Below are 15,919 nucleotides of genomic sequence, written 5' to 3' on the forward strand. Positions count from 1 at the left end.
ACGTACAATGCAGAAAATAGGGTATTGTTTAACATAATGAGCGTTAAAAACTATCTTGTCTGATATAATTTAATCCGACATGCCAATATGAAAATCTGATCGCAGTGCTGAACGTATTAGAGCGAACCCCTTTAAAGCATTTTAATCCTATTGTCAAGGGGCATTTAATAAACTGATAAAAATCTGCTGAAAATAATATCGACATTTTTAGCAAGTCACCACCATGGTAGAAAAGTCTGCCAGAATTAGTGAGCTGTATACTAAATACAACTATTTCTTCCATACATATTATTTTTCAACATTATTGAGTATTAATGGGGTTTTTTAAAAATAAAAATAAAATAATTATACTGTCTGAAATGATTAAATTTCAAACCAAAAAATGTCAGGTTTTTTTTTTCATTTTTTCCCCTAAAAATCATTAATATGTAAACTTTTTAAAAACATAATACATAATTATTATATTTCTTTTATTGTCAATGAAAATATGTGTTAATTCAATGAGCATTAATCTTATATGTAATAATGTAAAAATGATTTTTTTTATTTCCATTTCCAAAAAAAATAATCAGCCAGGCCAAAGAAAAATAAATGGTTTGGTTAGGGTTATATACCTTTTCAAAGTTAGTCAGGGTTACAAGGTAGGCTTCTTTTTCATTTTATTTTTTTATTAGGTTTTATATAAGAACATTATTGTCATAATTGGGTAATGGTGTTAAAATATTTTTCTATAGAAAGCTTTAAAATACATATTAAACACAGACTAAATGAAACAAAAACAAACAAGAAAACATTTTTATTTATTTTTTTAGATCTTTTTTTGACAATGGCCTATAAAATTTGTATGGTCTGCAACTAATTTGAAGGTTACGGTCGTGTAACTTAAACCAACAGTATTGTTATTTTAGGCCTCGTAAAAAAAGTAAGAAAATAACGATAGTTGAATAAAATATGTTCATGTTTCCAAAATTGAAAGACAATATTCCAGAGGACAAAAATTGTTTTTAGATACATCAAATAATTGGCATAAAAGTGTGTCAGCAGACAATTTAATTATCTCCAGACAAAAATATACAAATTCATATAAGTCGGTCATTTTTTTCTTCTTATCTTTGAAAGACAACAACGATTAAAGTGACTGATTTTATTTTGGAAGAAACAAAAATGATTATAAATTTCACACTGACCTTATGATATGAGCTATATTCGGAATATGACCTATGTTTTTGAGGTGTGTACCGTGACCCGATTTCCTGTCCATTTACGTTATACGATAAAGATCGGGTCATTTCAGGTTTTGGTCTCGCTTGACCAGCATAGTCGTACATGTCAAAATGCCGCCCTTGTAAGTTGAATATATCTCTCGCTGATTCCGCACCACGATTTTTAGAATTTGTTTCAGAAACTTTCCAAACCCGATTTTTCACATTGTTCGACATTTCTCTAATATCAGCCTCGGTCTTAAATCGCTCACGACTCCTTAAATCGTTTTCTATGAAATATTTTTGCTCAATATCCGCATTATTTTCTTCATCACTTGCAAAATATTTCCCGGAAAATCCATTTTTATTCCAAACATGTCCGTTTTCCTGCATTTCCTTAAATTTCATAAAACCGGAAAAATATCCTTTGTCCATCACATCGCCGTTTATTTCATGCCTATTCTGCGACATTTTCTGCAATTTCAAATTCCCACATAAATAATAATTAATATCCCCACTCATCAGAAGTTTATTCTCAGCCCTAGTGGTTCTGTTTATTTCCTCCGTCTGCTCGCCATTCATAAATATTGAGACATCTGTCAATGTATTCTGACCTGGCATAATTATCTAAATAAACAATTTCTATTCCCCCTCGGCTGTCTGTTACAGCTGACTTTTACTGTACTGTTGTACTTTTTCTGTAAGCACAGCGATGTAATCCATATTTAATGACAGTAGTTCAGTGTTCCACTGGTGAACAAACCACTCCTTCCCGTCTATATCTCTATCTGAGGTTTAATAACCAATAAATTTCTTCATTCATTCATAACTACAACCTTTTCACCAGAAATGCACTCTATTTTTTTCTCCTAATTCTCGCCTCAAATTTTTATTCTCTCTCAATTACAAAATTCATCTCTCAAAAAAATAAATCAAGAAAAAAATAAATAACGATACAAAATAAAAATTAGTTCAGTTAAAACCACACAGTGCATAAAAGTCTGTTAACCAAAATACTACCGACTTTAATACACCACTAGCAAATCAAGCAGTCAATGATTATATCTGCTATTATTTATAACACTTTTAACAGGCAGAATTAAGGTAGGTTGTAAAGACAGCAATCATATGTTTCAGTTTTTCGTCATGACCCAGTGAAAAATTAATAGTTATTGCAAGTAGAAGTAAGAAGTCATATTAAGCCTGCCAAGTGCCGCTCTTATTACTGCTATTGACAGGAAGTATACTATTTCTGTACGCAAAAATAAACACACACTTCCGAATGAATATTAAATAACAATGAATTATGCAAAACTGCGGTAAATGAGCTAACACGTTTATCTTAGTTGTATTTCCGCCACTTACTATGGTCATGCCGTCATCGTGCCCCAGTAACCCATTCAGGGGACCAAATATAACCATACTGTCAATTAAAACATCATAGACCCGATGGCAAGAAATGCTTAGGCCAAGAAAAATATTGATGTTTCCGGCCATGTGTGACAGCATTGTAAACCTGGTGTATTAAATATTTTTCTTTACATTATACAATGTTTATCATAGGTTTAAAATTTGAATTTTCAAGTTGACGAAATCGTAAAAGTCACTTTAAACAGACAGTCATTGTAAGTTCGAAAAAATGTCCAGTCATGAGCTTTGTTGAATTAATTTAGAGGTTGAGTTACAGGATATGATAATAACAGGGGCTGATCCAGGATTTGGCAAAAGAGAGGGCATAACTTGGGGATGTAACCTTTTGACTTGCGCCCCTTCCTCAGAACTGATATTTATCTGGTGGTTTAATGGGTGCAGGGGGGTTGGAGGTGACTCCCTCCCAAGACAATTTCAACCAATTATTAGTCCGAAATAGTGCAATTTGGACATATTTTATTACTTATTTTTTCTTTTCTCCCATATTGAAATAAAAAGTAAACTAGGATGATTCTAGGGGGTGAGGGGGGGGGGGGGTGCCCCAACCCCTGGATCTGCTAGTTCATCCTCTCCCCCAAGCCATGAAATGATACAGCCACTAAACTTGGTGGGGGGGGGGGGATTACAGGATTTTTTTTCTCTTAATCAGAACATTCTGAATTGTGTTATTCTATAACTGCTAATTTTCTACCATACTGACATTAAAAATTACACAGAAAATTTAAGGATGGTGTGAAAATCAACTTACTAACTTATTAAACTTTTTTCCTGTTATTGAACTGGCATTCAATTAAGTAACTGAATGTATGGCAATAAAACCTTGACCTCAGACAGGATTATTTATTTTATCCTGGTGACCCAGAAGTTCAATACAACTTTTCTGTGGTTAACTCAAATTCGTTCTCCTGTGAAAAGGGAAATCACTGCAGCAGCTTATGTTAAAGGTTAATATCCCAGTTTAATGTACTCAATAAGTAGGGCAGCTGAGCTCATATACACTCAGCACTTATAAATACATACATTTGAGTCTCTCCGATCAAACAAATTTATCCAGATATCTTTTTACACTTAAAGTTTTTTTTAGAAACTGCATCTTGCAAATGACTTTAAAACCAGATAATATCTACAGCATGCCTGCTACAATTAAAAGGCCTTAAAATAATAATTGTTTGTTTAGGGTAACATCCCCAAATTAGCTAGGTTAAGAGGAGGTAGGGATTTTTTCTCAAATATAATTTCGTCAAGATCATTTTCTTGCAAATATATACAAAGTTTCCATAAGATACTTAAAGAAAAAACAATTTCAGGGATATTTGCCTTAAGGATATTTGTCCTGAAAGCCCCGTTTATATGATGATATTTACCCTTTCAAGCCAATCTGACCCTGCTGGCAAATTTACCCAGGGCAAAAATGTGCATATAAACACAATTATCCACAGTGATAAATTTACCATGGGAGGCAAAATATTTGTCTCATGGAAAAAAAGTTGGGCATATAAAGCCATATTTGTCAATGTTTTTTATGCATTTTTCTTAAAAAACAAACTATTGGCTTTTTATTGAAAATATGCTTTGCTTCAATTGCCATATACACTTAAAAACAATGTCCCAGGGGCAAATGCTTGTCATATAAATGAGGGCCAATGTTTGTCATATAAACGGGGTATTTAAGGCATAACGGGGTATTTAAGGCATTAATGAAACTATTGTGCATTTTAAGATTGCAAAATCTTCTTAAAGCTAAAATAAAATTATTTAACAAGATGGTATCATTTATATTTACTACAAAAAATATGTAATTAAAAATTTACTCTCTAATTACCTTTTTTTCTATTTCGTCTTCAAATACTTGTTCGTGTGTCAACAAAAATTAACCCTAAAAGCTTTTAGAAATATAATCCCAAAGCAAATAACATTAATGCTTTTCGAGTGAAGAAGTAATTTTATATTTGTTTATTTTCATTTTCGACCAACTCCAACGCTAGTGTGTTTAAACACTGAACAATGTTCTAAATATATTGTGTTCATTAAGTCTTATACTTTTGATCAATAAATAAACAAGTCCCTAGATACTATAACAAATATTTACTATGAACTCTCTCCAACAAAAATACGAAACACTGCATCAAAACGGAGACCACAGAAATACGGACAAAAGTAAAAAAATCTTTGAACAAATAACTCTTTCAAAAACTGCAATGTTTTGGTATCATGGTACCAGGGATAGACTGGTTCTTTAATTGGCAGAGGTGAATATCAAAAGATCACCTTAAATAGATGTGTCGATCTCTCGATAGAGTTTGTTGGGACAAGTAAACATAATTAAATCATCAACTTTAATTGTACGACGTTCAAGCGACGCACTCTTGGTGGTAAAATATTAGTCAAGTGCAGAAATGTTCACCATTGTTCTGACAAAGAAGTATATTCAATAAAGTCGACATAAATCAGCAAAGGATACATCAAAAAAGTACTGAAAAAAGTTAATCACACAAAATGAAGAAAAACAAGAAAAAACGCTTGATCTCGTAAAGCACATGTATTATCAAATTGTTTGGATGCATTATCGAAATGATATAAATAGACCATCCTCATTCTATGATTGGTATAATTATTAAAGAATCTTTTTTTTATTATTTTATAAGTGTTTAAAAAATGCCATACAGGTCTTTGCAAAATCTACAAGGTAGAAATCTAAAACATTTTGAGATCTCAGTATTTTAATATAAATATTTGAAATAGGTCTTTCTTTAATTGCCACTCCTAAAATTTAATCAGTTTATATACTGATTTTAAAAACAGGGGGTGGGATGTAAAAGGGGGTGGAGCCGTGTAGTCAGGGCCAGAGATAGTTTATGGTGTCTGTCTTTCACCCAAGAGCTGGCAGGTAACAGGGGGTAGGGCAGTGTAGTCAGGGCCAGGGGTGGTATATGCTTGTCTGTCTTTCACCCAAGAGCTGGCAGGTAACAGGGGGTGGGGCAGTGTAGTCAGGGCCAGGGGTGGTATATGGTTGTCTGTCTTTCACCCAAGAGCTGGCAGGTAACAGGGGGTGGGGCAGTGTAGTCAGGGCCAGGGGTGGTATATGGTTGTCTGTCTTTCACCCAAGAGCTGGCAGGTAACAGGGGGTGGGGCAGTGTAGTCATGGCCAGGGGTGGTATATGGTTGTCTGTCTTTCACCCAAGAGCTGGCAGGTAACAGGGGGTGGGGCAGTGTAGTCAGGGCCAGGGGTGGTATATGGTGTCTGTCTTTCACCCAAGAGCTGGCAGGTAACAGGGGGTGGGGCAGTGTAGTCAGGGCCAGGGGTGGTATATGGTTGTCTGTCTTTCACCCAAGAGCTGGCAGGTAACAGGGGGTGGGGCAGTGTAGTCAGGGCCAGGGGTGGTATATGGTGTCTGTCTCTCACCCAAGATCTGGCAGGTAACAAGGGGTGGGGCAGTGTAGTCAGGACCAGGGATGGTATATGGTGTCTGTCTCTCACCCAAGATCTGGCAGGTAACAGGGGGTGGGGCAGTGTAGTCAGGACCAGAGATGGTATTTGGTGTCTGTCTCTCACCCAAGAGCTGGCAGGTAACAGGGGGTGGGGCAGTGTAGTCAGGACCAGAGGTGGTATATGGTTGTCTGTCTCTCACCCAAGAGCTGGCAGGTAACAGGGGGTGGGGCAGTGTAGTCAGGACCAGAGGTGGTATATGGTTGTCTGTCTCTCACCCAAGAGCTGGCAGGTAACACGGGGTGGAGCAGTGTAGTCAGGACCAGAGGTGGTATATGGTTGTCTGTCTCTCACCCAAGAGCTGGCAGGTAACAGGGTGTGGGGCAGTGTAGTCAGGGCCAGAGGTGGTATATGCTTGTCTGTCTTTCACCCAAGAGCTAGCAGGCTTCATGGGTGTCTGTCATTTTTGTCATTACGTCAGCTTTTGTCAAAAATAGCTTAAATAATTAAGTATAAACTAAATATAGGAATAAAGACATTTCTTTCTCACTGCTTTCAATATGATTTTACGAGGTTAAAACATATACCAGACTATATTTAAACCATTCATTGATTTCTACAGAAACGAATAAAGATGCGCATTCATGATTTGTAGTTCATTTTGAAATCGCTATTGGCTTTTTTCACAGACATTATCATTTGAAATCGGCAACAATAATTATGATATCTCATAAATTAAATTTTAATATCAGAAGCCATATCGCATTACATAAGTAATATGGTAACCTGAACTAAATATTTGTACAGAAGGCGTAGAAAATAAACAATTATTTACACAACCCACCGGGGGAAAAACGCGCCAGGATTATAATTGGATATTCAGATATTTTTTTCGCTTAATGTGTAAATAAATTGAACTGTCAATAAATAAAAGCTTTTTTCAACTTTAATAAGGTATTGATTCACCAAAAAGCATTATTTGGTCAAAAACAAGTAGCGAAAGATATGACATATCAAGTTTGGGTTTTTTATTTACTCTTTCTGTACGGGACGGCTTGTAATCCTTCAAATGTTTACCTCCGCTCCTCGTCCACATTTTTGGGTAAACAAGACGCTTAAATACACTCATCGTCACAAATATTGCAAATAAATCATATCTTAAATTTCTAATTGGTAGAAACAGGTAAAAACCTTGGTGAGACTTTTGTTATACTGCTATACAATAGACCTTTTTGAGATGAAAGAAAATAGTCCGCAGACATGACATCACTCATATATATAATTTATCAAAATTTTGCTATACCTTAAATTGTTTGTGATTAAATATGTTTTAACCATCACATATGTTTCTGTATAATACATGTGTTACTGACATAACAATAACACTTCACATGTTTGTAAACAATTTAATTGGAAACAATAATTGCTTAATTGGTAATATTTTAGCAAGCCACACATTTATTTCTCATTTTGCTTGTTAATGATCGAGATTTAATTGAATAAAGAAGTTTATTTTCCATTAACATCATTACAATAGGAAAACGTGATATTTCATCTTGATTTAAGAAAAAAACATTTTCAAAACATTCATCACTTCCTGTTTTAAGCAGAAATGATGTCATGAATATATCACAAATTATGACATCACCAAAGCTGGTGTGCACCAGACAGCCACCATTTAAAAGAAAGCAAACTTTGTTAAATATAGTGTTTATGCTGTGACTATTACTGGATATCATTTCAGTATTAATTTTTCTTATGAATGAAATTAAAACAATCAGATATCTTTTATGATATTATTAGACTGGTACTTCATTTCTGCGATGCAAGTAGCCCAGGAACAGACATTGCATTGTCAGTTATGCACCAGTCAATTGTAACCACGGCCCCCCCAGCTCCGGGGTATAGCGGGGACTTTGACTTTCGGTCCAGCCAAGCCCGGGCAAAGTCCCCGCTCTGCGGGGACAAACTGCTCGTGAAACCCCCGCCAAATGCCCCCGCACCCAAGGGACTAGGTAAGGCCCATTCCCCGCTATATTTGACTTGAAGACAAAACCACCGCATTCACCCGGCACTGCGGGGCCACCTGGAAGGTAAAAACATGGCCCATTTCCCCGGCTATCCCCCCGGACCTGGGGACCTGGGGGGGGGGGGGGTACAATTGACTGGTGCATTAGTCATACTTATCTGCTCAGGTAAACAGGTCTTTTTTGTTATTTTTTTTACCAGAAAAAAAGCATGTGATAAAAAGAATCTGACAATCGTCATAAAATAAATACAGCTTATAAATTTAACCCATATACTGCCATACCGAGGGAGCTAAAAATTCAGATAAGAGTCGTGATTGGCATAATATGCTTTTAAATCAATTACAATATAAAATCAAACATCTTCTTGTATCTGTACCTTCAATTTATGACTGTTCGGGAACAATCTTTTTGAACAAATCGAGAATTATACTGTTAAACCAGAGTTGAAACACTTCAGCTCTTACACAGTGACTTCCCTTGATGAGCCTTGTATTTAATAATGCTCAGGGAAGGAAACTCTGCCCGGTGGTTTTGACTCGATGAAGTTCTGATTTTAGGATCAAGCCTATCGTGTATGTAAAATACATGCAGTAACCTTCGCACTTCAATGCGCCAGTATACTTTAAAGCTGCACTCTCACAGATATACCACTTTACAACTTTTTTATTTTTTTGTCTTGGAAAGAGCAAATTTTTGCATAAATATCTGCAAACCAATGATATAAGATTGCTGACATAAAATCAGATCGTAGATTTTCATATTTCCGTTCAAAAATTAATGTTTTATGGCTTAAACTGTTACTTAAATGGTTTAAGAAAAATGAATAAAACATCATTTTTGAACATAAATATAAAAATCTGTGATCTAATTGATTGTCAGCTGTCTAATATAACTGGTTTCCATGGATTTTCACAAAAATTGGCTCGTTCCAAAACAAAAAATATAATAAGTTGTCAAAACGTTCAATCTGTGAGAGTGCAGCTTCAACAATCGCCATTACACTTTACTGAATGAAAACAAGGTGCACATTACACTTCACAAAATTACACAAGGGCGTACAATAACTAAAAAATTATCTGTAGCTCTGACTTAACAAAAGTGATATGTTTAGATTTGAAGAGGCAATCTTAACAGACTTCTCTTTTCTTAAAGCTTTTATGTTATATATATGGCATATAATTTTTATTATTATTATGTGTTCCATGTCTTGAAAGGACTTGAATTGTTCTTGATAGCTTAATTCATTGATAAATTTGCTATAATGAAACGAAATAATCAATTTGTATAAAGTTAATGATTACTTTGTAAAAGTTTTGAATGATATTGTTCATCATTTAAGCATTATTGCAGATAAACCTGTCACTGGACAAATATGCAATTACCAACAATGAAGAATAATTACATAACTACCAGTAATATCATTATCATATATTTTACAAGGTTTTCAAAATAAAAAGTTAAAGTGACACTCTTATTCAAAATCAATATATATACTCTTATTCAAAATCAATATATACACATGTATGACAAACATAAATTTAAAGTGATAAACCTTTAACTACTTACTAAATAATGCATATTATATGGAAAATATTACTTACTGATAACAAGATATTGTAACTGTGTATTTAATAGCTGAAAACGCAAAAATATTAAATGACTGGTGAGTGCTAAAAGATTAACTGTGATCTACTATTGTCTCATAAGGTAGAAATACAGTGTTTTCTGCAACTTCTTCAGAAATTAAACTTGGTATCCCTCATAAGAACCATTGTTTTGTACATTTATTTATCCTTTTTGGTAAAATAAAACATTTGTACTAATTGTGTTAAATCTTATTGTGGAGTAACAGTGTAACTTTAAATTATAACGCTGATTTGAAGGCGCGCAATATAGGTTATTACATCTCTTCTTTTTTTAATTTTAATGCATTATCATGTTTAAATAATCTGACTTAATTTAATGATCTAAACAGAAAAAGCAATAATTTAATTGTTTATAAATAAAAACATTCATACTTGATTAAGTGGGGAATTTGTGGCCACGTAGTGTAATGGTTAAAAAATACATTTATAAAGGCTTAAATAACTAAAAGAATATATCATTAATTCAAGTGAAACGAGTTAAACATGATAATGCATTAAAATTGAGAAAAGTCTTTTTGCATTGACCTTTATCCTGCGCCACTCTTACATGCAAATAAATTAATTACCTTACGTTATAAATTTTTATTTTCAAATGATATATTGTGATATGCTGATGAAAATAGCTATCATGGTATTATCGCGTCATACAGTTTGAATAAATGCACAAAAAAAAAACCATTCCTAAATTGACCAATAAATGTTAACATTTGTACCAAGTTTAAATACATACATGTTTAATGACTTTGAGAATATGTAAAATAAAAGATGTTTTGCTTTTATAACTAACTCTAAGGATATTTTTTAATAAAATGTCAAGTAAATAAAATGCCAGTTGCTTGCACTTAACTGGAATTGTTAAGTACACCAGTCCTATAAAATGCCATTATTTATACACATGAAAGAAATAAGTAAGAGGGAAAAATAAAAACATGCCGAGGTCACATCAATTATAGATGCAACATAAGTGCCCTAAATTGGTAGATACATGTATATAATACGACAATAATTGTCCATGTAATCAATGCAGAGAGAAAAAACAACAACAACAACAAAAAAAACACCAGCGAAGTAGCACGAATGCAGAGAAAAACGCTACATCAATTGACGCAAAAATCAATTCAGCAAGGCTCCAAGGTTTTTTTTGTGATCGCAGGCAAGAAAACAAATAAGATAAACAATAACAGGCCATTGTGGGCCACGGAAGTGACAAGGCTTGGTAAACAATGTAATGTTGTTTTGTGAAGGTCGAGAATAGATGGAGGGAGAGGTATTGTTCGATGTGCGGTGTGCGGTGTGCGGAGGAGATATTTTATTGAACATTATATTCAAGTTAAATTAGGCCAAAAGACAATTATGTTGGGCTTCATGTAAACTGACAAACATATTATTTAAAAATTTAGACCCTAATATATTATTTGGGAAAAAAATAAAATAAAAAAAATAAACAGAAAATAAATTATTTTAAGAAATATTAACCAGAAAGCAACCTTAAATATTTGCACAAGGTCATACTGTTTTTTATATTGTCTGACTTTCTTGGCAACAGAAAAGAACAAATTATGTATGTATGTAAACATTTAAACAAGGAAACACTTACTTTATTAATTCAAAATCGCATATATATGAAAAAAATGTATACCTACTTAACCTGTTGTTTTTTTAATCAGAATGCTACAGTAACCACAGCATTTTTTCATGTAGCCTTATATTCAAGTTAAATTGACTAGTAGCTGCTTGACAAACTAAAGAAATTTTAACAACTTCAAAACATGTATACGAAAATTTCTTGTCAAACAAAGGCAGTTTAAAGCTGCACTCTCACAGATATACCATTTTTACAACTTTTTTATTTTTGTCTTTGAATGAGCCAATTTATGCGTAAATATCTGCAAACCAATGATGCATAAGATTGCTCGTTCCAAGACAAAAAATAAAAGCTTGTCAAAATGTTTAATCTGTGAGAGTGCAACTTTAAGAAAATTAAATTTTTAACATGAATAAGTGTTGCTAAATTAAAGGGACTTACTCATGTTTTTTTTTAAGTGCACTCTTTTTATATTAAAAATAAAGTGTGGCAAATCCTTATGAGTGTTAAAACTAATCAAGGTACTGACGGCTGGAACCCTTCAGCAAATGTTGATATTTGCTCAAATATCTTCTTTGAAGACCACAATTTTCAATAGCATTACTTACAGCTTTCAGTGATTTCAATGTTGCGTGATTGGTTGATTAACATTATCACATGATGCAATCTGCAATGTATTGTTATAATGTAAAAACATCCATCTCTGTTGTATAAGTCCTTGTGGCCTAGTGGTTCAGGTATCAGCTTTCTATTTTTTTCTAGACTTAATCGAAAAATAAATACTAATGTTTATACTTTAATTGCATTTTTGTATGCAATTTTGATATCATACAGAAAAATAATGATAAAATAAGTGTTTTCAGATGAGCGAATCCCTTTAAATGCTAGTTTTAACATCACAGCAGCTGCAAGAAATACAGACTTTATGACAATAACTAAATAAACGGTGGCTTAACTTTTGTTTGTCTGAAAGAAAAACAAACATCTGACAAAAATATGATACTGGCTGTACAAAGAAATTGAAAGCAGTTATGTGTTGATTTTGAAGTTGAGAATTTTTCATCTCAGATTGATTACTATCTAAGAATTGAAGGTGTATTTCAAACTGTATGATTTATGACACAACAACGAAGATCAAAGAGATATTTCTCTCTGTCTAAAATAACGAAGGCCTTAAAAAAAATCTGGTTTTGGTGACTCAGACCCTTGACCTGCAGTTAGATACAAACCCTACATACTGTTTTTAAAGTCTGTTGATCGATTAAAAAACAAACATATCACATTGTTGTTGTTTTTTAAAATTGTGTTATTTAATATGTAATTTAAATAGCTAAATTAAATTTCTCGTGCTAAAATACTACCAGGGGTATTAAATAGATTGTCATAGGCTGTGTATATTTTTTCCTCAACCCCCCCCCCCCCCCCCCCATTAATTCTAGTGTTGAATTGTGATGTCCATTGTTTTCTTTAAAGTTTAACTTAATAAGATACAAAAATGATTGCAAAATACACAAATAAATAATATATAGAATGTTTCTGAATAGATCGGAAGACATTAAGTTTATACCAATTAATTTAAGTTCCATTGAAGGACAGCTGAAAGACGATATGAATCAGCACTCTCGTATCACTCCCTGTGTAGAAACTTTTGTACTACACGTAGTGTACGTTTTGAAAGGCCATGAGGAAGTACACCTGGTGGAGCTCGGACCCCCAACATCTTGGGTGAGAGGCAGACACCATATCCACTAGACCATGCCCATCTCTTCAAGACATTAGCATTTGAAAAGCTTAATTATATATTATAAGGCTCCTCCTTACTTATATAGCATGGATATGAATAAAGTTTAAGGTGCAATGGGAGATCTATGTTGTCTTATCAACATGTTTTTCAGTGCAAAAATACAGTTTTAGATCAGATATATGGTATAAATTAGATTTTGCACAATAATGGTGAATATTTTATAAACAAATAACAGTGTAAAAAATATTTCTCACTGTTTTGTGAGTCGGGAGCCATGCAGGGCCCTTTGAATTATGAAAATATTGACATGCATAATTAAATTGTAAAATAGCTAGAACCCGACTTTTAAACCAATACAAGTGTTTTAGCTTAAAATTTTAAGTGCATGATGGAAGGGGCTGCATGCTGGATTTAGGGAGCTGCATGCAATGCACCCTGTCAAATATTTCTTTTGTTTTTTGTAACCACGCCCAGGGCCCCCCCATGTCCGGGGCAAAATCCCCGCCCCACTGCTGGTAAAATCCTGACCAAATTCCCCAGGGACCCTAGGTTACAGGCCATTCCCTGCCATTTTTGGCCTGAAGACAAAACGACCGCATACACCCGGAACCATTTCCCTGGCTATCCCCGGTATACGCCTGGACCTGGGGGTGGGGGTGTAACAATTGACTGGTGCATGACTGTAAGTCCATTAAATGTGCCCAGATTTTTCAGATTTTCTTACTCAGTACTTTTGTAAAAAAAGAGGTCATTTGGGAAATGTGAATTAGGCCCAAGATTAAACAAGGCAAAAAATATATATATATATAAATATTGAAACCTTAAAATACATTTATGCGGAAAAATGCAATCAAACTGTCTTCTTATTTTTATGATTAAGAATTGAAACATTACAAAACATCGTGGCACATGTGTACATAAAATATGTATATTGTAAAAGTCATTATGTAACAGCCCGCAACAGCTTTTTATAGTTTGTTTTAAGTCGTTAACTTTTCTGTTTTAAAGCTTCGGTGCAGAAGGGATATGTCTAAAAAAAATATACATGTTTATATTTTAATTTAACAACTTCCTATCTAATTAAAACTCTTTAGATATCATGTTTCAATTGATAAGGTCATTATAAATTTGTCACTCCAAAAAACGGCACATATTATTTAAATTTTGATACCTGACGTGGACCAATATAATTTTGGTATCGTTTTAGAGTTTTTTTTATTTTATTTTTACTCTTTTTAAGCATTTTATTTCCATTTTTTTAATTGCAAGCTTAAATATTTTGTAATATTTCAACTTTAAAAAAGCAGTTTTGTAACTTTTTTTATTGTACGATATAAAAATCCAAGTGTTTGTCTACACATAAAACTCAATAACACAAATGATAAAAAAATATATGAAGTCTTCTGATGCAACAAAAATTCAGGTGAGATACCTGAAGTTTGTTTTTATAAACATATGCAACCTTCAATGAATGGAGAGGCTTCTATAGACATTATAGCTGTGTGGGTATGTGTATGTACAGGGTTCTCAATATAGGACTAGCGAAGGTGGGGTAGGGGGGGGGGGGGTCAATATGGACAAATCAAATCTGTTTTTTACCAGTTTAATTAAATGTACCCTTTTTTAAAAGAAAATATTTTAAGGAAACTCATGTCAGTAAAATTTCTTTCTGGGACAATTCAGCCAAAAAATAATGCGAACCCCATATATGAGATACTGTAGGCACTTAATGTCATCAAGGAATGTGTCAATAGCACCAGGAAAGCATATCTGAGAGAGGCTATATTAGAACAAGTTTAAATTAAAATTTGGCAAACATCTTTCAAGTCAACTGCCACTAATACATCTACTTGTGGCTGAACACATACAAGTACACGCACACATTATGTCAAACAACCATTTCTCCGTACAGAAGTTGCAGTTGAATTTCAATATGTATATACATGTCCACTGGTGTATCATATTGTTTTATTTCCAAAATATCAAGACTTACAAATGTATTAAGATGGTGATTTGGAAAAGCATAGTAAATTAAGATATACACAAATTACAATCATTGGTCATGCAATATATGTTAAGTGACCCTAACACTACCAGGGTAATATTCAGTTTACTAAGTATTGCATATAGAAGCTATCATTTACAATAATGTTTTCAAATGAATATAATTATGTGTGAGTTGATATTTGGTGTTAATTCAAATGCACTAATAAAATAAACATTATCTGAACATATTAAAAACAACATGTTTTGAACATGGCATCGGTGAGAAAGTCCCTTTAATAAAGCGTGTCGCACGAGAACACGTGCTTTCGGTTTCGATTGAGAAAAGTACATGTACATGTGAAGCCTTAAACTTGAGGCAAACCCTCACCAATGTAGTTAAAGCACGGCATATTGCTATTGTTAACCCTGCATTCAATACAGTTGCTCATTCTCAGTCTCAGAATCCGTTCTTTATTGATGCCGATTATTACATGACATACATGGACGATGCTGTCAGAAAGCTAGTCAACTTCGAATGCAGATATCAAGCAAAATAAACACTGACATCAATTTCTGACTAACACAACACATAAATTATAATAAAATAAAAATGCGCCTACCTTTAATTGTCCTATTTCTTTCTTTGCGGGATAGCATTAATCGTCAGATATTAACCGGCGCGAGAGACAAACACACTCTAAGACCGAATAACAAATGTAAATAAACAGAGATTACTCCGCCAATTTTATAAACATAACTCAAAATGGCAAAAAATGCTGGTAGTTAAATGAATAGCATGCATCTTTGACTATCAGAGTTCGAGATAAAAGTATAATTTCATAGAAATGTTTATAATGATGTTTGCAAA

At 33.6% G+C, this 15,919-nt stretch overlaps 1 protein-coding gene across 5 annotated transcripts in view; it reads right to left on the reverse strand.

The window, feature by feature from the left end:
- Positions 1-15,760, reverse strand: part of LOC128217660 (forkhead box protein P1-like) — a 99,273-nt gene extending 83,513 nt beyond the window's left edge. For 4 of the 5 annotated variants that reach the window (XM_052924958.1, XM_052924956.1, XM_052924955.1 and 1 more), the window contains exon 1: positions 1,188-2,303. In XM_052924958.1, the coding sequence (XP_052780918.1) occupies positions 1,188-1,823 (636 nt within the window). In that variant the 5' untranslated portion in view covers positions 1,824-2,303. Of the gene's footprint in view, positions 1-1,187; positions 2,304-15,671 lie in introns of those variants that run through there. The other variant, XM_052924957.1, reaches the window with a different exon arrangement.
- Positions 15,761-15,919: the final 159 nt, after the last annotated feature.

This window comes from Mya arenaria, chromosome 14, assembly GCF_026914265.1.
Source record: "Mya arenaria isolate MELC-2E11 chromosome 14, ASM2691426v1".
In the NCBI taxonomy this organism is placed as follows: Eukaryota; Metazoa; Mollusca; class Bivalvia; order Myida; family Myidae; genus Mya; species Mya arenaria.